Source organism: Megachile rotundata, chromosome 1 (assembly GCF_050947335.1).
Source record: "Megachile rotundata isolate GNS110a chromosome 1, iyMegRotu1, whole genome shotgun sequence".
Taxonomy (NCBI): domain Eukaryota; kingdom Metazoa; phylum Arthropoda; class Insecta; order Hymenoptera; family Megachilidae; genus Megachile; species Megachile rotundata.
In genome coordinates, this window is record NC_134983.1 from 3,289,623 (window position 1) to 3,309,789 (window position 20,167).

The window sequence follows — 20,167 nt, forward strand, 5'->3', positions numbered from 1 at the left end:
ACTTAGTTGTAATTATTACAAGTTTTTAGTTTAAATTAAAGTACTTCTACACAGTGCATCTCGATATTTAGTTAAAATTTCCTGGTGCATAAACAAACATTATAGAATTTAAATCATTAGTCGACCAAATATTGATTTCGACATAATTTGACTCATAGAATTTAGTACAAAGCATTTTATATTGTCTTGACACAAAATAATTGTTAGTATAATCTTTTTTCCATAGTTTTCAATTAATTATACAGGGTGTTACCTGTAACGCTACTCACGATTTTTCTCCCACTTACCGTCATCTTACAAAAAAAAGTTTAAAACAATATTTGCAGAGTATGAAGGGTACAATAGATATTAGTAAAGCAAATTTTGAAAACAGTTTGTTCTTTTAACAAAGTCAAGGTCATCTTGGGTTTTTTAAATAGGATGATACATTTTTTTTTATTTATAGCTTTAGAGGACATCGAGACGAATTCAAAACATATATTACATGATATTTTTATTAACGTATTACTCGATTTGTAGAAGAGGAAATGTGAAATACTTAGCTTTGGACTTTGGTAGTGTAACCATTATTTGATTCCGAAGAGATTATTGAATGTAAACACGCGACTAGAATGCAAGAAAAATACACTTTATTTAATTGCATGTTCAAAATGTATGCCGCCTTCCATCACGTAATATTCCGGTCTTTTACTTCACATTTCCACTTCTGTAAATTGAGTAATATGTTAACAAAAATATCATGTAATATGTATTTTGAATTCGTCTCGATGTCCTCTAAAACTATGAATAAAAAAAAATATATGTTTCTATTTAAAAAACCTAAGGTGACCTTGACTTTGCCAAGAGAACAAACTGTTTTCAAAATTTGCTTTAGTAATGTCTATCGTGCACTTCATACCCTACAAATATTATTCAAAACTTTTTTTCGTAAGGTGGCTGCAAGTAGGAGAAAAATCATGAGTAGCGTTACAGGTAACACCTTGTATATTACGAAAAGGAATTTGAGTAAATAGCTATGCCGAAAAACTGCTTAAATTTACTCCATATTTTCAAACATTAAATAATGTAACTTCAAAATTATAACTTAAAATATCTTTTATTGAAGTTGTGTGTACGTAATATAAAAGTAGAGTGGATATATAACTTACAATGATCGAAAATGGTAAATTTATCAAATGAAAGAAGTGAATATTACACTTTGATAAAAATTTTATTCCGGTCACAACGTGAATTGAGTGGGTTTTCGTGGACGACTGATTTGTACTTGGACAAAACATGTAAAACAAGGACATATTCTCCACATATACTAGGTTCTTGTACTATTACAACGTTATTTTTCAACAGTTTTCTTTGGTGGACCGCCAAAACGTTTCGTTAACTGAATTATCCTTTCAGCTTCACGAATACCACTCAATCTAGCACCGTGAACTGTACTATAATGACCCGGAATTGTGGCTTCACCAGCAAATAGGAGAATGGGTGGTATTGGTTCACATGTACCTGAAAGAAGAAAGATCCAGTTTACTTTACCGAAAAAGAAACTAATTAAGAATCTCAGTAAGGAAATAAGGCGGCACTTTAATATGAGGAGAACATTGGCCGGAAAATTTGAATGAGAATTACTTTCGTTCGTGATTAACATATAACATAAACATTTAAATAAGTAACAAATATGTAACCAGCATGAGTAAATAATTTAATAAATGTAGCATGTAAGTCATTAATCTCATCATTAATTATCGAACGTAGTGAAGTTCCTGAGACTACTTGATCTGCATTTATTTATTTGTCCGTCACATTACAGACCGCAATTTTCAGTCTTTGCATATTTTGAGGATAGACTCGTGAGACAACCTACATTTGATGTATAGGTTTTGGTGGTAATCTAACGACAGAGAACTGTCGTCATCAACGTTTTTGATCATTTTTGACACATAGAATCGACTGGAACCACGTTAGAAATTCAATAACGACAATACTACGTCGTTATTGACATCAGTCATCGACAAATCAATGATAATCGTGTCTAATATCGTCTTTAATAGTTCCAGACACAACTAATCGTTCAGAACGATTTTAAAATCTCTACATCTCATTCTAGTTCTATATGTATACGCATATGTACATACATATGTGTAGGACAATGATAACGGTCGTGCCGCAAACGTACCGCGAAGTTTCGAGAATAAAAACATAAACCGCCGTCGAGCAAATCCGTTGCCGGCGAGCGTGTCGTTCCGGGTATGGGTGCGAGTGCGAGAAAGAGTGTGTGAGAGAGAGAGAGAATGAGAAACGCGTCGAACGTTAAGAAACGATCGAGGCTTCGAATAACCGAAGATTCGCGAATCGTTCAAACGCCAAAATCGAGAATGTTCGATCGTCGCGTAAATATAAGGGTGTGTCCGCGGTGCGAGAGGATAGAAGCTAAGAGCAAACAACGGGTGACGAGCGAGTGTGCGACGATTACGATCTTTATCACGGTTACGATTTACGGTTCACGATTACGGCTTACGATTTTACGAATTACGGATTTTTGGACTTTTGGACTTTTGTACTTTTGTTGTTGTGTGTGCGTGCGTGTATATTTTTGTAATTTTTCGTGTACTTTTCACTACTGTTTTATCGTGTTCTGTAATAAAGGTTTAGTTCGTGAAAATACTAATCCTACAATTGGGGGCTCGTCCGGGATCTCAACAGCGATCCAAAAGTGCGTGATAAAACAGTGTTTGTGAAACGGACAATTACGATAAAATGGAGGAAAAATCCTTGCAAGACCTGACCACGGCACGCTTGAAAGAGATCTTGCGAGAGAAAGCTCTTTCTACGAGTGGTACGAAAAACGAATTAGTCGCGAGACTGCTCGAACACGGCACACAGGTGGATGATGTTTTTTACGGAGGCGAGACGTCGCGCGACAACGACAGCAAACTGGCACCGACGCCTCATACACCAGCTCAGTCTACGGAATTGGAGCTGATGAAGCTACGACTGGAACTTTTAGAAAAAGAAAAGGAAATGGCCCTCCGAGAAGCAGATCTGGCGAGGCGCGAGCTGGAATTCGCGCGCGCGGCTCAAGGTAACGCGGGTCAACCGTCAACGAGAGCGGAGGTCGCGGCTGCAACACCCGAACCCCTTCGCATGAATATCACGGCTATTGCTGATCTTTTGAACCATTTCGATGGATCAGAAGGCGCTTTTGAAACGTGGTCGAGGCAATTACAGCTGCTACGGGTAACCTACAGATTGCAAGACGATGAGTGTCGCTTCCTCATCGTGTCAAGACTCCGAGGGAAAGCGCAGGAATGGTTCCATTCCCGCCCCGAGCACATGACGATGACGATTGAGATGCTGCTGGGGCGAATGGGCTCAATGTACGATCGACGGCCAAATCGATTGGTGGCGAGACGGCGATTTGAAGAGCGGACGTGGCACCGAGGGGAAACCTTCGCCGATTACCTCCACGAGAAAGTAATCCTGGCGAACCGGATTTCTCTAAACGAAGAGGAACTCATCGACTACGTCATCGACGGGATTCCCGATCCCGTTCTCCAGGACCAGGCTCGTCTCCAGAGGTTCAAGACGAACGCCGATTTGCTGGAAGCATTCGGCAATATCACCTTGAGGCCGAAAGCGACGAACACCACGGGCAAAGGAGGAGAGTCAGCGTCGAAACCTCGAAGTGACGGTGCAGCCTATGCAGCAACGGCAGGGAGAAGATGCATCAACTGCGGCGACCAAGGACATCTGACGTCGGAATGTCCCTCGCAAGGAAAAGGGCGTAAGTGCTTCCAATGTAACGAGTTTGGCCACATTTCGCGCGAGTGCCCGACGAAAAAAGAAGCGATCGCGAAAAACGTTCTCACTGTTACGGCAAGGGGGAAAGGAAAATACCGGAAAGACATACGCGTGAACGGATGCGCCGCGCTAGCCGTGTTAGATACGGGGAGTGACATTTCGCTAATTAGAAAAACCGTGTACATGAGCATCGGGGCACCTCCGCTGACCAATGAGGTAATGCGTCTCCGTGGCGTGGGGTCGGACGAATACTTGACGCTCGGGAAATTCGACGGCGAAATCGAAATAGACGGGGAGAGGCGCGGGGTCACCTTGCATGTAGTGGAGGACGCGCTCCTAAAGTGCGGGGTATTGCTGGGCTTCGACTTTATAACGACCGCGGAATGGATAATAAAGAACGGAACTATGTCGCTCATAACACGGCCAAACGCGTGTGATGCACCGGCGGAAATTTTGTATATCGATTGCGAACGAGACCGCGACACGATTGAATTAGCCGACGTCGAAAACCCGGAAATTCGCGAGCAAACCGAGACCGTCATTCGCGAATACAAACCCAAGCGAAGTCGCGAATGTAATGTAATGATGAAACCTGTATTGAAAGATGACGAACCGGTGTACGAACGGGCGAGACAGCTTGCTTCCTCCAAAAGAGAAGAGTTTAACTGGCAAAACGAAAAAGGGATACGCGACGATATTGTACGATCTTCTCTGTCGGAGTACGCAAGGCCGATCGCCCTAGTCGAAAAGAACGACGGGACTGCCCGCTTATGCGTTAATTGTAGGCGACTGAACGTGGAAAAAGTACGAGACCGGTACCCCATGGTCAAGATTTACGAAAACGAGCGACCGAAACGGAAAAGAAAACGAGGAAGAGATATTGAGAAGAAGACGAAGAAGAGGTAGACGGAGGATTATGAAAGGCATCTGGGGTCATATGCCTTTTTAGGATGGCCGAGTGTAGGACAATGATAACGGTCGTGCCGCAAACGTACCGCGAAGTTTCGAGAATAAAAACATAAACCGCCGTCGAGCAAATCCGTTGCCGGCGAGCGTGTCGTTCCGGGTATGGGTGCGAGTGCGAGAAAGAGTGTGTGAGAGAGAGAGAGAATGAGAAACGCGTCGAACGTTAAGAAACGATCGAGGCTTCGAATAACCGAAGATTCGCGAATCGTTCAAACGCCAAAATCGAGAATGTTCGATCGTCGCGTAAATATAAGGGTGTGTCCGCGGTGCGAGAGGATAGAAGCTAAGAGCAAACAACGGGTGACGAGCGAGTGTGCGACGATTACGATCTTTATCACGGTTACGATTTACGGTTCACGATTACGGCTTACGATTTTACGAATTACGGATTTTTGGACTTTTGGACTTTTGTACTTTTGTTGTTGTGTGTGCGTGCGTGTATATTTTTGTAATTTTTCGTGTACTTTTCACTACTGTTTTATCGTGTTCTGTAATAAAGGTTTAGTTCGTGAAAATACTAATCCTACATATGTATATGTAAAAAGCCGCAGGAAGTTATTTATATTTAGCAACCATTTTATGATACTTGCATTTGCTCGATATAAACCTTTCTATCCATTAACTCGAATCTCAGTTAAACAATGATTTTACACGTATTTCATCGTCTAAAAAAACTAAAAGAGAAAAGCGCACAACAAGCGTGACTATTTTATTACATATGTGATGATTTATTATTATAATCGTCACTACTGCGCGAAATAATTTTTTGTTTGAATAGTTTATGATTTCTTAGACTGTAAGCAATATATCACTAAACAATTGCTTGTTTTCATTTCCACCGCATGATAGTTTTTATTGTTAATTATGTTCTATGATTTTTAGTTTTATATGACTTTCAAATTTAAATTTATATTAAAAGTTTTGTAAATAGTACTCAGTAGGAGATTATAAGTGAATTAGTTGCAAAAAAAGTTGTATTTTTTTTTATGATGAGCGAAGCTATAAAGGAATATTTCGTACCACAAAAAGGCCAAAATTCGTCTTTTTGAAAGTCCTTCTTTGCATTCTAAGTACATATATGAATGCAGTTGTTGTAGACGTATGTTTTACACAATTCATACTTACTATGAAAATTAATTCGAAAGTATAAACGTACCTGGCAAAGGGCTGGCTAGATCGCATTGATGACCAACAGTGCTATCCATTCCCATATAACTGTATGCACCAGCGAAGTATTGATCCATACACCATTTACTTCTGAGTAGATTTGCTGGATATGGAAGAGTAGGATCACCGGTAAATTGTCGTAGGACTCTTGTTATCGATTCGACAACCTCTTCGTCGGAACATAATTCCATATCCGCAGCTTCGCGACCACAGATCCACGCACATAAAACATGCTGCGAAGTGGTTAGCTCTTCTATGCATGAGATTCCTGGAATTTCAGATCTCAGTAAATTGTACTAATATAACATATCGATATGTGTTTAACCTATATCAAAATGTACAGAATAATGTTAAAATTATGTACACAAAAAAATAGTATAGGGAAGTTAGGAGTATGTAGCTTCTAAGAATACGCAGTAACAATATCTGAAAGATATGAGATGAAATTAGTATGAAATAGAGCTTAGTTAAGGGCAGTCTTTTACATAGGGACCTGTAAAATATACAGTAATAAAAATTATAGGTGTTTGGAAATATAGAGACTTGAGAAATATAAAAATATAAAAAACGCAGAAATTTAAGTTTACAAAAATTTAGAAATGCATTTTTCATGTAGTATGTGTAAAGGATAAATATTATTAAAAAAACATTCATTTAATAACAAGCACAACATTTCTGACTAACCAAACCTACTAGCGTATAATTCACACTTAATTTGAAATTAATAAAGAATCTGAAAAGTAAATAAATAAATGACAAAATGTATATTAACATACAAGTTAATTTTATATTTCGATGAAAATCAACGCAAATTTCAAGAAAATTATCTAAACAGATCGTATAACTTATAATAAGAAACTTGTAAACCAGTCATTTAACCGCTTTACTTGTTTCAGTGTTAAATCAGGCAGGACCCTATGATCCATTCTTACACATTAGTCTGTTACAAAATAACAGATACATAAAAATTGTAATGGAAGCACTCTATTGATTGGATAGTGCCAAAAAGTGATAAATCTGACCTTTTACCCAATCACATCTATCAGCCAGTTCATCGGCCGACCAAGCCAATTTAATGCCACCTTCTTTCCAAACCCAGAATGGTCTCGCGTATTCCAAGAATATTTTGTTAACGTATCCGTATCCTAATTTACAGATGGCTTCAACTTTCTCAGCAGGCAATGCGGGGCAGAAAAGTTTGTCGTGTTGATGTTTCAAGACACCAAGCGACACTGTGACGATGACATAATCAGCGGGAAATTCTTCGCCATCGCAACATTTCACCACTGCTCGAGGACAGGAGTCACTTATGGCACCCCATCTGATACAGCTAACTGGTTTACAGTATCTAATGCGAGAAAGGTGCAGTGTAATACAAGCGAGGTGCACTACAGTGAATAAACAAATTACTATATTGAAACAAAGTACCATATTTTATAACTTTAACAGAAGAACTTTTTCCTTTACCAAAATGTTAACTGAGGCTTAGTCTTTGAATTATTAACGAAAAACTAAGCCTCAATCAACACTTTGCTAAAAGAAAAAGTTGTTCAGTATCACCTCAGCTACCTTCCATGGAAATTATGCCCACCAGTAACCGAACACCCTGTATAAATTAAGAAAGGTATAGTACCTAATGTAAGAAAGGTTTATCAGCTATAAATAACATTTGCGAATGATGAAACCGTTTTGGGTAATGAAAGGTAATTTAATTACTCTAAATTGCTGAATAATTAATATGATTGAATTGATCAGCATTAAACATTAATTGCAGTTCACAGTTTGTTACATAAATTTTGATCTATTCTGGATTCTAGATTCCGATAAATTAACTATCCAAGAATTGATTTATCGATATCTAATTGACAGTTTAATAAATGTAATGAAACATCTTACAACGAGTATATAACGAAGAATAAAATTGGTATTTTAAAAATTTCATAAATAAGTTTAATTATGTAGTACGAAAAACGATTTTTAATCACTTTAGTAGCAATAACAAAACTAATTGATCTTTTCTTGTAAAATCAATAATGATAATGTGACAAAATCTTCATTTGATTTTGAAGATTTCAAACTTACAGAAAGTTTTTTTATTTTAAATCTGATATTCTAATATTCAAAATAAAAGTTATAATTACAATTATTGTTTACGAGCAACTTAATATCTTCATCTTTTGGCAGGATTAATATTAACAATTTTCTAATATTTCTTAATACTTCACAATACCCCTTAAATGTAAAATTTACAGCCAAAATAAATCAATAAGAACTGTTACTAAAACAATTCTTTACATTTTTGTTGTATCAAGAAACATTATAAATGAATTATGTTGTATTTAAAGAGACGCGTCAAAACTTTTTCAAAGTCAATATGATTTTTCGTTGACTTATATGGAAAAATCGAATATCTTATTAATTATCTACAGGGTGTCTCACAATTAGTGTAAGTTCCTAAAATGGTGGGAAGCTGACGTGATTCTGAATAAGATTTCCCTTTGCAAAAATGAGACTTGAACCTTCGTTTTTGAATTATTAAGGAAAAACACGGATCAATCAGAGTGCGAGGATTACGCACGCTCAGCCGTTAGGTTCGAAACTGTCGCTCTCGCGTCTGGACGTAGCGTAATCCTCGCGCTCTGATTGGTCCGTGTTTTTCCTTAATAATTCAAAAACGAAGCTTCAAACCCCATTTTTGCAAAGGGAAATCTTATTCAGAATCACGTCAGCTATCCCCCATTTCAAAGATCTACACTAATTGTGAGACACCATGTATAGTGTGTCCCACTTAGCTCGAGTATCTTGATTGTCTTGCTTATTTACAAGAAGTAAATATTCCGTGAAATTTATACGTTTGAGCATGAAAATACATATTACATGTATTTACGGTAATCTGATATGTAATAACGAATTTGACTAACTTGAGGGTACAACTTGGTAAATCTCGCAGCAAAGGTGCAAGTACACCAACGTAACCAAGAGGCACTTTAACGTTACCACCAGGAATCTCGATGTAGCTTCCAAATTGATCGGCAGAAACGAGCGAGAGGTCATCTCCACATCGACATCTCACGCAATTCGTCATTCCGTACATTACCCTGGCTGCGTCATATCTGAAAATATAAAATTACCAACGGTATCGAAACGGAACCATCTGGAATATTATGTTATTAGAAACGCAGTGATGTAATGTAACATTTTGAAGAATCTGAGTATTATTTAATCGCCAAAAAGTTCATTTTTCGTACAATCAGAAATTTATTATCGTTAGTAAAATATCTGTTGAAATGATTTTAAAATTCATTAAATAAATCATTACTGCATATGTTTAATTATTAGAAAAAATGAAGCAAATGTAAATATTAGGTGAATATTATTTAATTAATAATATAACATTCAATGTTAGATGTAAATTATTACGGTAAATATTTAAATATTACGTGATTATTATTTTTAAATATGCTACAAAATTTGCTTTATTTACAGTATACTGGAATTCTGTTAGTCTTTTTAAAGATTATTTTAAATTGTTTTCATTAATACACAAAAGATGGTCGTTTTGCCATGTATTCTTTAAATCTTTTTTGTCGAATATAATACACCTTATAGCTGATGTAGTTACTGCAATTTTCGATAAATTATTACGAACAAATACAATTATTAAGTTCTTCTAGGTATTTCTCTTGCTGCAATTCCAAAATATAACATTAATGTAACTTTTATTACCTTTGGCAATGTGGGTATTATCATTCACTCTAAATTTACATTTATCCACTTTCTTCCAGTTCTATTTAGTTACATACCGCAAATATATATTTCGTTAAATAGATAAATCGAACAGAAAATAAGATACAAAAAACAAAATGAAAATGAAATAAAAAATTCACTAGATCTACTATTCGCGTAAACTATTTATATAGAAAAAATACTTGTAATTACTTCTAACTATTGATTTCAGTATTACACAATGACAGATATAACTTGTATTAATTTTAAAATATCTCATTATAAGAAACTATTACATTAGAGAGTACATATTATGTTTTGATACTACATCAATTATAGCATTATCTATACAAAAATATTTTTACTGTTGTAAATTTACTGCTTAAAATATTTCTTATTATCAATAGTTCATACTAAGAGTTTCCATTACCAATAAGTTAACAATAAACTTATTTTATAAGCGAAAATGTCCTTAAAACTCTGACTTAAATATAAATAGCGTTCTTAATAAAAGATGTCATTTTACAAGATCAGAACAATATTTGGAGTACCTAAACCCTTATTTGAGTTTCAAGGATACATTTAATAATCCTATCACTACCTACATAAAAATATATCACGCTAAATAGAATGTTACAGCTACTTTTACATCACTGCTGATAAAGTTTGCAGTTGACCTGGGCAACTGTACCGTTGCTCCTCCGGGAAATTGTGGAGCTCCTGCTGAATTCTGACACCCATGAAGTTCAGCAACGTACCGTGGCTGCGACCAGAACCTAAGGAGAAAAGGGCTGCCGCCTGTTGCTCGATTTGACGAAAGGTGTGATAAGCAGTGATGCTGACTGGTAGATCTATAGCCCGGCCATCGCTTGTACAAAAAAGACCGCGACTTGGGTCAGTTCTGAACAAAGGAGATTTCAAAAGACCCTCCTGAGCAGCTAATGTGAAAACAGGATTCGCTACGCATCCACCTTCGATCCAAGTGGCTCCCATTTCTGCCACCACGTCACCCAACCAACATGAATGGATTCGGCCTCCTGGTCTGCAAAGAAGATTCGTTATAGGCACCTTGTAATTAACGCGTAATCATAAGTAAAACATATGAGACCCTAGGTAAAGTAGTAAAGTGGAATTTTTTAATGTCTTGATAATGGTAGCTGGGACATTTGTGGTCTAGATCTGTAAATTATAGTAAAGTGTCGCAGTTTCTCGATGTTAAATTTTATTAAAAATTCGTAAAAAATAGAAAAGAATGTTATATGAACATTGGATTTCAAATACTGTACGTAATTTTAGGTAACAAAAATGAACAGAGTGTTTCAATTTTGTTCGTATAAATTTAATAACGTATTCTATAAATAAAAAAAATAAAAAAAATATATATACAAAAATAGATTTTTGAATGTATTGTTAAAAATTATTGGAAAAAACATGAAAGTCGATAATCAGGTAATCGATTTACCAGACTATTAATACCAGGTCTGTTGTTAGAAAAAGAAAGCAAGAAAGGAAAGGTACCATTTTCTCTTTTTAACGACAGGTCTGGTACAGTCAAAGTAAGAAACGCAAAAATTCGACTACCTACTAATCCTTGCTATTAAGGCTGAATGTAAACTCTCGTATACGTGATGTGCGAGGGAGACAAGTCAATTCCGTAAATTGGACTATGAGTTCGATGATTGCAAAAATAATATTTTTGCGAGTACACTACTAGATTTCAGCATAGGGTGGTCAGATATTTTTGGACAGCAAGAAATGATGCTTGTTTAATAAAGTCGACTTTTGGAAGGTGCAAATGTGAGACAGATGCTAATGTAAACAAACAAGATAGTCGTAAACAAACAAAATGGCCATAAACATACAAGATGGCCATAAATAAACAAATGCGACTCTACGCCATTATACTCTTTTCTAGAATTGAAAGAATATTCTACGATCTTAACAGAATTGAAGGCTTTTCTTCGGAAAACCATCATGCTCTAAATCACATCATATTTTGCAAATAAACACCTCTTTTAAAAAGGAAATATCTGTGAGAACAGTGTTTGGCGACTCGAATGAAACCATTCCAATGTTATTTCCTATATTACCGACGAGACACAGTATAAATGTGCGAACTGTTCTGAACACATAATCCGCAGCTTCGGACCTCCGGAATATGTTGCAAATAACATTTCCTTGTTGACAATATATACATTAACAATATTTAGTATTGTTACCTCCACCAAAGATACATCAAACCTATTTAAACAGTATTTCCATGTAGACAGCATATACATACATTAACAGTATTCGATAAAACTACATGAATTATATGTATGGCATGTGCATATACATACACATATGTTTATTATATACGACATCATTTTCATAATATCATCGTAAGGTTGGAAGTAATAAGAAAATCGTAAAAATTTTTTGTTTAAATCGTCAAAAACCATTCTCACATATATTTCCTTTTTCATAAAGGTGCTTATTTGCAAAATATAACGTGATTTAGAGCATGACGTTTTACCGAAGAAAAGTCAAAATTAATTGCAACTTGACTCTATCTACAGATGTAAAACAGGAATTAACTTTACCTACAAATTAGCTACACGTCTATAAAATTTTATTTTATTAAACCCGTAACATGATTTGCAATTGTTACAAATACGTATAAATGTCTTATTTTCATATCGTCTTGCTTCGGTAATTTCGTATTTCATTGGCTAGATGGCAATAGCGATTTTATTTTTCAGGCAGGGCATGCGAAAATACAAATTCTAAAGTGCGTGTAGAAATAAGAATTCCATATTGCTTTCAGCTTTTTAAATTCACTGTAAACTATAGTTTTCTATATTTTTCTTTACATATTAAAGAACTACGGTACTTTTGTTCTAAGTGCAAATTTTTATATAAAATTTTATTAGGGACCGTTTACAACACTATGCCAGTAAGCCGTGTTAAGTTTTGAAGGCTCAATGATTGCAGAAATGAAGTTTTTAGGAGTATAGCACTGACCAATAAATTTCACCATAGACTGATCAAATATTTTCAGGCAGCAATAAATAACGCATGTTTAATAAAGTCCAATTTAGGAAGATGCAAGTTAGAAACAGATGCTAATATAAACAAACAAGATGACTGCAAACAAAGAAATGCAACACTATGCCGATCAATTGTAAATTTTGGGAAGAAATAATTTTGTATTTTGTTACTACCGTAGTTCACCGCTAGATGGTGCCAGTCATTCCATTTTAGAACGAAATCGATTAATATTGATCTTTTTTGGCTTGATATACAATAAGATGTGTCAAATATCTCAGAAAGCAATAGTAATAAATTTAATTTATTAACACATTCCACTGTCCCTTTTTCTATCACTTTTCACAACTTTTGTATCGTAACAAACATGGGTAAATAAGAAAACTAAACGTGAACCATTATTGATAAATAATTATTAGACAAAGGCTAAAAGGGAATAATTGTTAATAAATGATACAGAAGGCTGAATACTTTATAAAAATTTAAATGTATATTTAAAAAAAAGGTCCGATGACTATAAGCGACGTCGTGCAGTTAAATTCTCAACGAATGTCTCAACGAGGGGCTTAGGGTAGTTTTGGCCTTGGTGTCAAGTCATATGTTTCTTATCTTGGATTTATGGTAGTTCCATGTGGAATTTCTCAACATAATTTTTATGAATAAAACTGTACCAGTACCTGATGCTAGTAGTCTAACCCGTAGATAGTGGAATTTTGCGTTTCTTACTTTAGCGATACCAGGTCTGTCGTTGGAAAGAGAAAATGATTTCTTTCCTCCCATGCTTTCTTCTTCCCATACCTTTCTTTTCCTTCCAACGACAGACTTGGTACTGGCAAAGTAAGAAATGCAAACATTCATCTACTTTTAAGGCTACTAGCATCAATTACTGACATAGTGTAAACGGCCCCTTAAACTGCCGATCGAAATACAGAATCGACTTTATTTCCTCGGTTTGTCTCTTTCTCTTTTCTCAATCTTGTCGTTTTTTCAAGGGCAGCGTAAAAGCAGTATTGCTGATCGCGTTGCGATCGGCAGTCATTGCTAATGTCGATAAGATATTATGTCACATTTATGTGCAATTTCAAAGATGTGGGGATTGAGATGTCAGTAAATAACACTATTGCAACCTATAGCATACTTTGATTCGGTTGATTTCTTTCGGATATAAACAACGACTGCCACGTTTAATGGCGGAATCCTCCAACGGATCGCTGTTGCATAGCAACCGTTTGTGATTTACGCCTCGCAGTCGAAAAAGAATCCGAGGCATGTAGTTCATACAACAATGTCTTATAATACCGATCGCATAACGGTCGGTAGTTTCAGGCAAAACGTGCGATGTACAACGTCAAAAAGGGGATAAAGAATCATTAAAGTTGTTTATAAATAATTGCCTTCGTGTTTTCATTTTGCTTATTTATGCAGATTTATTACATGAAGAAATTAAAAGTGACAGTGAAAGTAATAGTGAAATAAACTGAATTCGTTAAATTGAAACAGGATCATTTTTTAAACAAGAGGTGAGTGTGTTTGGAACACTTTGTACATTTTTTAAAATCTAAAGTAGGTAGCAGTTAATAGATTTGTTAATTATTAGATTTTAAATACTTTTTGTTCAATAGAAAAATTATTTCTTCTTTAAAATACGTAAATTTGTTGTTTTGTACATTTGTGCAAAGCGAGAAGAGTATGTTTTTGTTATTTTATTCCATATTCCTTTCAAACAACGAATATAAATATTAAATGAATTTAATTTATTCAGTTTATGCGTGTAAGAAATTAGGAAATGGGACCGACCAATAGAGTGTAATTTGAAATAAGACTAAATTATAAACGTACGTAGGTCGTGAGAAGACCAACGTCACCATAGGCTATTATTCATTGCCCTTTTATCAAATGCCCTGAAAATCAGGAAAGCTCCTTGACAAAACTTACATGACCCGCTATGAGTATTCATATTTATACAAACTTCAAATTTTATAACACACGAACGAACAATGGATAACTAGGTATTATTTTTAATTGCTTTGTTCGTTATCTGACTGAATTTTGACGAAGCGACTTCTTATTCTGCAATTTACAGCTTTAGTTCATATTTTCTTGTTTACGATCATGATCATTCGTTAGGCTCGATTTCATCGCTTCCGCGGCTGAACGCGCGCTTTCCACACCTTCTAATTGCTCTGTTTTTTATTAATAATTCAACAACTAAACCTTCATGAACATTTTGGTAGAAAAAAATACTTATTTAGTATCAACCCAGTTACCACTCCCTGCAATTATGCCCATCTGTAGTCAAATACCCAGTATGAGTACGAATACATAAATTGAATATAAGTATTAACGAATAAGATTAAATATAAAAAAATGACAATTTTTATACGTAAGTGTTGTAAACAATTGTCAAAGAATGCGAAGTATAATTTCTTTTCTAAAACATTAAAAAATGTTTACTAAACTATTTTGTGTAAATCAATTATCAACAATATTTATAAAATACATATTATGTGGTAAAATGATCGAGTGTAGTATAGAAAAAACGAAATGAAGAATAAAATAAAATCAGCACCAGAAAATCATGATGGTTTTATCTTTCGGTAAATTCCATGATATAGCGAGACTTTTTTACAGAGTTTACAGTAATACAGAGTTTACAAAAGTAAAATGCTTCTCGTACGTTATTAGTCAACTAGTTATGTATTTTATTTCCATTAAATTATGACATTTACTATGAAATGACAGAACTTAGAATGAGATCGTCATATTTCACAAAAGTTAGATTAGAACGCGATATTCGAAGACATCGTAATAAGGAACACTGAAATGTAAACAGGATTTAAAATTGGACCACAAAAAATAAATTTGCAACAACCAAAATGGCTTCCTAATACAGACAAAATCATCTATTTTTGCTTTCTTAAATACATTATAAATATATTCTTTCTTTTAGTTTAAAAAAACTTCTTTGCATAAAAGAATTGTTTAATAACAGAGAATGATTTTAAAAAAATACCATTTATGTAGCAGTATTTTTTAATTAATATATAACCGTGCAAATTGAATGAAAGTCTCTGTAAACTGGAACATATACTCTTGCTGAAATATTCAAATTTTAAAACGGAATTTCATTGGCATACAAATGTTCGAATTTTCGAACCTGGATTTACAACTCTAATTTGTACGAATATTTTTCACTAGTTTTATATCTTACTTCTAAAGTAGGACATGTCATGAAACACCAAATAGTGTAATAATGATTGTTGGAACGATTCATGATAAATGGAAGACATACCTATCCGTTGCCTCTAATATCGTAAAATTTTGAAGACCACATTGTGCTAAGCGATGTGCAGCTGAAAGTCCAGCCATTCCTGCACCGATGATCACCACCGTTGGTTCTGGTTTGCATGGATCCAGCATGCAAGGATCCAGCTGACATGAATCGAACTTGGTAACTTTTGTGCATGATGGTATCTCCTTATCCCCTCCTCCTTTCTTCGACGAATAGATTCTACATATTTATAGTTATAGAATTAAATAACAAATTTCAGATCATTAAAGCATATTCTCTGTCATTGCTTGTAGAGCAGTATGGCAAGCAAAGATTGTAAAAATAATTACTAAAATAGTTTCGTTTAATTTCGGTAGTACAGTCCTGGTCAAAAAGATAGCACATGTGTGGGGGTAGTGTAGTGATCCGGACTGGAATTTAAATGGAATGGATACAAAGATAAAACAAATGTACAGTTTCTTGAAGGAAAAATGAATTATCAAAAACATATGAATTTACTCTCAAAACAAAGTAATGAACACGCACTACGAATTACCACTGATAAATTTACTTTTTAACATGGCAATGCTGCAATTCTCCGAATTAAAGTCGAAGAACAATTTTTTCAAAGAGAAAACGTATCAGTTTTTCCGTTGCCCGCACGCTCCCTGGACCTGAATATTATTGTAAATTATTGGGGAGAACTAGCACGTGCTGTATATAAGAATGGAAAACAGCATGATAATATTAAACAATTAAAAGAAGCTATTAAGATAGATTGGGATAAGTTGCCACAAAAAACAATTAAAAAGTTATACAAATCCTTACCAAAGCGGGTACTCGAAGTAATAGAAAATAAAGGCGGATATACTCATTATTAACTTTGTATTAATTGCAATGTAACTTTCTTTTTTTGTGAAAATATATGTATAAATTTTGTCAATGTGCTATCATTTCACCGCCAGTATTTGTATATTTCTTCTGCTTGCTCAGATGCCTAGCAAGGTCAACCATATTTACTAAGAAGTTCCTTCTCTCTGCCATGTAACAATTAGAATGTTATGTATTACATTAAAAAATTCTAAGTAGTTTTCAAGAAATTAAAGATAGCACACATGTGCTATCTTTTTGTCCAGGACTGTAGTTCAATTATTTTCACTGAAAATGATATTTCAACTTGATAGCAGTTGAATAAAAACATACTGAAAATTTTTTATCGTATATTAATCGAATAACTAGGGTTATTAATTGAAATAATATTATATACATCTAAATTTTCAATAATTATTTCAATTTTTTCCGTGAAAATGTTTAGACTTGCATAAAAATAATTGACAAACTTTGTTTGCAAGCACAATAAAGAAAATACTTATTTCATTATTATAGTATAATATTATAGTATAACTAGCCGATCTATCCGCTTTTTAGGGATGAAAATAAATATCGCTTACAATATTCAATAAGAGAATAAGATATTCATGAAATTCGTATGTTTTATTTTTGAAGAAGAAATAATATGAATTATCAGATTTACTTTTTGTAATGATTCGAATGTTGAAAAAAAATTGTCTAAATTAGAGTATTAGAAATATTTAATTCTTGAAATCTGTCTCGTTGAATAACTTGTAACTATCACGGAGCTCTTTGATAAACTATATTTTATCGTGATACGATGGCGTAATTCTTTTGTTGACAAAATGCATGTCAAATTATGTTTAAGGTGTCTTTTGTGGTATTTCTTCAACATTGATGACCAAAAATCCTATACTAAAACCATCTACAATATTAAATCTATTCTGTTCAAAATTTTACAAAACAATTACACGATATATATCAAATTGAACTCAATGTCAGATTTATACATATATGTAAATAGTATAATGTATAACGTGGTATAAAATAAATCAATATTAACAGTGCCAAGTCTTAAAAAAAAAAACACATTATTGAAATGCTAATTTCGTATTTGTAATATCAACCTGACATAAAGACGCGTTATTATTTTAAGTTAACAGATCTATCGCAATCAAAGAAATACTTATAGAAATAGATACTGCTTTATTTGACAGTAATAATTTTAAGTATCGTTTGCAGAAATTGTTTTCAATACTTTATCGTCAAATAATTTGTGAGTAAAGTTATATTTATTCTTCTGCAAATATTTGTACTTTTAAAATTCGTTTTCCTTTCTTGTAATCTCCTCATTAACCAGTTAAACGTTATTGTTCATTTTTCTGTTTGCTTTACAAACAGTATGTTGAATGGTCGAATAGTTTCTGTTTTAAAAAAAATTTGTAGAATTTATTGAAAGTTATTTTAAATTATAATGTGCTATGTTAAATGAATATCTGTAAATATAAAAATAGAATTATTTACATTTATATAAAAAAATTCAAAACTAGTTTTTGTCAATGAACATAATTTGGTAATGCCATGATTATTAACAAACACAAAGATGCATAAATAATAAACTATTAATGTTTATATGAATGTATATTTCTATAAAATATTCTTTTTGACCAAGATAAGGTTAGCTGATTAAAGTATTATTTAATTTGCATATTCTTAATATTTTTCCCTTTCTTAGCAATCTTTTATTTTCTTTCCATTACTACATAATTACTTGCATATTCTTTGTTCGGTTTAATATTTTATGAATTCACATACACTCGCAGTCGAATAATCTTGGAATTATAAAAAAATAATAATTTATATATCACGGTAAAATAATTATATTTAGTCGAGAAATATACCGTAATTTATAGTTCCACTTTTAATCATGAAATCTGTCACATACAGCGCATGAAATTGTCAAAGTTGCGTTCCAACCTCAAACTTTTTACATAAACATATCCGTACAGTGCTTTACGAACAAAGTAAAGACATGTTAATGAATTTTAATTTATTTCTAAGAAGATACGCTAAATGAAAATAAACTAATGTAAAAAATGAATTTTAAGTTTAATGAAAATGCGAATACAGATTTTTCCATTGATCCACATGCGCATGTACCTTACTAAAATTCTTTGGACCCTTCGCAACGGTAATGTGGACCTCGTAAGTAGCATCTCATTGGATGTAAATCGGCGAAACTGGTAAATTTGTTCATGAAGATGATGATACGTTATCTTGATAGAAATTTAGATGTTATCAAGGGAGGGTTTTTATCGGTGAACGTTGCTATGAGGAGATCATGTCAAACGCGCAAACAAACGACCATTGCCATCATGATGTTTCATTGTTCACAATCGTAGCCAGCTGTGACACATATTTCTTATTTGAATTGCAGTGAAATTCTTCATATTTGTAAATTAATAAAAAGGTAAAAGGCGAGGTAAAGTTAAACAAGAGAGAAAGAAGGCCAATGGGAACATTTACAACATAAATTAATTTCAATTTCAATTTAGCATAACTTAGCATAATTATGAATATTAATATGATGTTATGTCATTAACAATGTATCAACGTAATTCATGTATCAATATAAGTAATTGTCATTCTTTTCTCAATATTCATTTCCACGAGATATTTTTGAAAAATTTGTAATTTCAAGAACAAACTTATAAATTACATATCTACGTCGGACCAAATGTTAATTTTTTCTTTTTACTATTTACACTGTGTGTTCATTTACTTATTCAGAAGTATTTATTATTTAAATGCCGCGTTAAATTGAAGCACAGTCATGGCGCCCCTCTCATGAATATGTTCCTCTCATCAAAATTATCATTTCACTTTTATTTTTTTTATCATGTATATAATCATGTGTGTTAATTAAATGCATACAATATATTTTACACTGTCCATGTTTTTATTAAGTGATTTATATGTTTTTTATTAAATATAAAATATTTAATATTACCCTGTTACTTTTTATGGGTATTATTCAATATTTTGTACAAACTTCAATTTTATAAGCTTTTGATTTATAAAATTTGTAATTAAATTTTATCAATAAAAATTACTGCTATTAATCAAAATCTCGAAATCTGTTCTTCAATTCTATTAAATCAACATGTGTTGAAATAAAAAATTGTTGTGCAATCATTTTTAATATTTTATATGATTTTCTTAGCTGTTACTAGTAGTCTCAAATGTTTATTAACCCCTTGGCTACTGTGGGCGCCTATAGGCGCTTAGAAATTTTGTGTTTGTATTACTGAGAGCACCTATAGGCGCCCACTTTTATACCAACAGAGTTTTTTCCCAGCGATT

General features: G+C 33.5%; 1 protein-coding gene across 1 annotated transcript; it reads right to left on the bottom strand.

The window, feature by feature from the left end:
* Positions 1-1,077: 1,077 nt before the first annotated feature.
* On the bottom strand, positions 1,078-19,245 carry LOC100880353 (spermine oxidase). Its single transcript, XM_003704642.3, has 7 exons — positions 18,965-19,245; positions 15,974-16,192; positions 10,346-10,696; positions 8,850-9,041; positions 6,951-7,276; positions 5,918-6,196; positions 1,078-1,500 (listed from the first exon to the last, which is right to left on the bottom strand). Exons 1-7 carry the CDS (start codon positions 19,018-19,020, stop codon positions 1,331-1,333), a joined length of 1,593 nt encoding a protein of 530 aa, XP_003704690.2. The 5' UTR covers positions 19,021-19,245; the 3' UTR covers positions 1,078-1,330.
* Between the last annotated feature and the right edge of the window lie 922 nt (positions 19,246-20,167).

Coding starts and splice junctions, on each gene's coding strand:
- LOC100880353 (XM_003704642.3), bottom strand. CDS start 19,020: ATGCTACTTACGAGGTCCACATTACCGTTGCGAAGGGTCCAAAGAATT. Junction 10,697..15,973: donor ATATTAGAGGCAACGGATAG/GTATGTCTTCCA, acceptor TCTTCTTTGCAG/ACCAGGAGGCCGAATCCATT. Junction 6,197..6,950: donor TAGATGTGATTGGGTAAAAG/GTCAGATTTATC, acceptor CTGAAATTCCAG/GAATCTCATGCATAGAAGAG.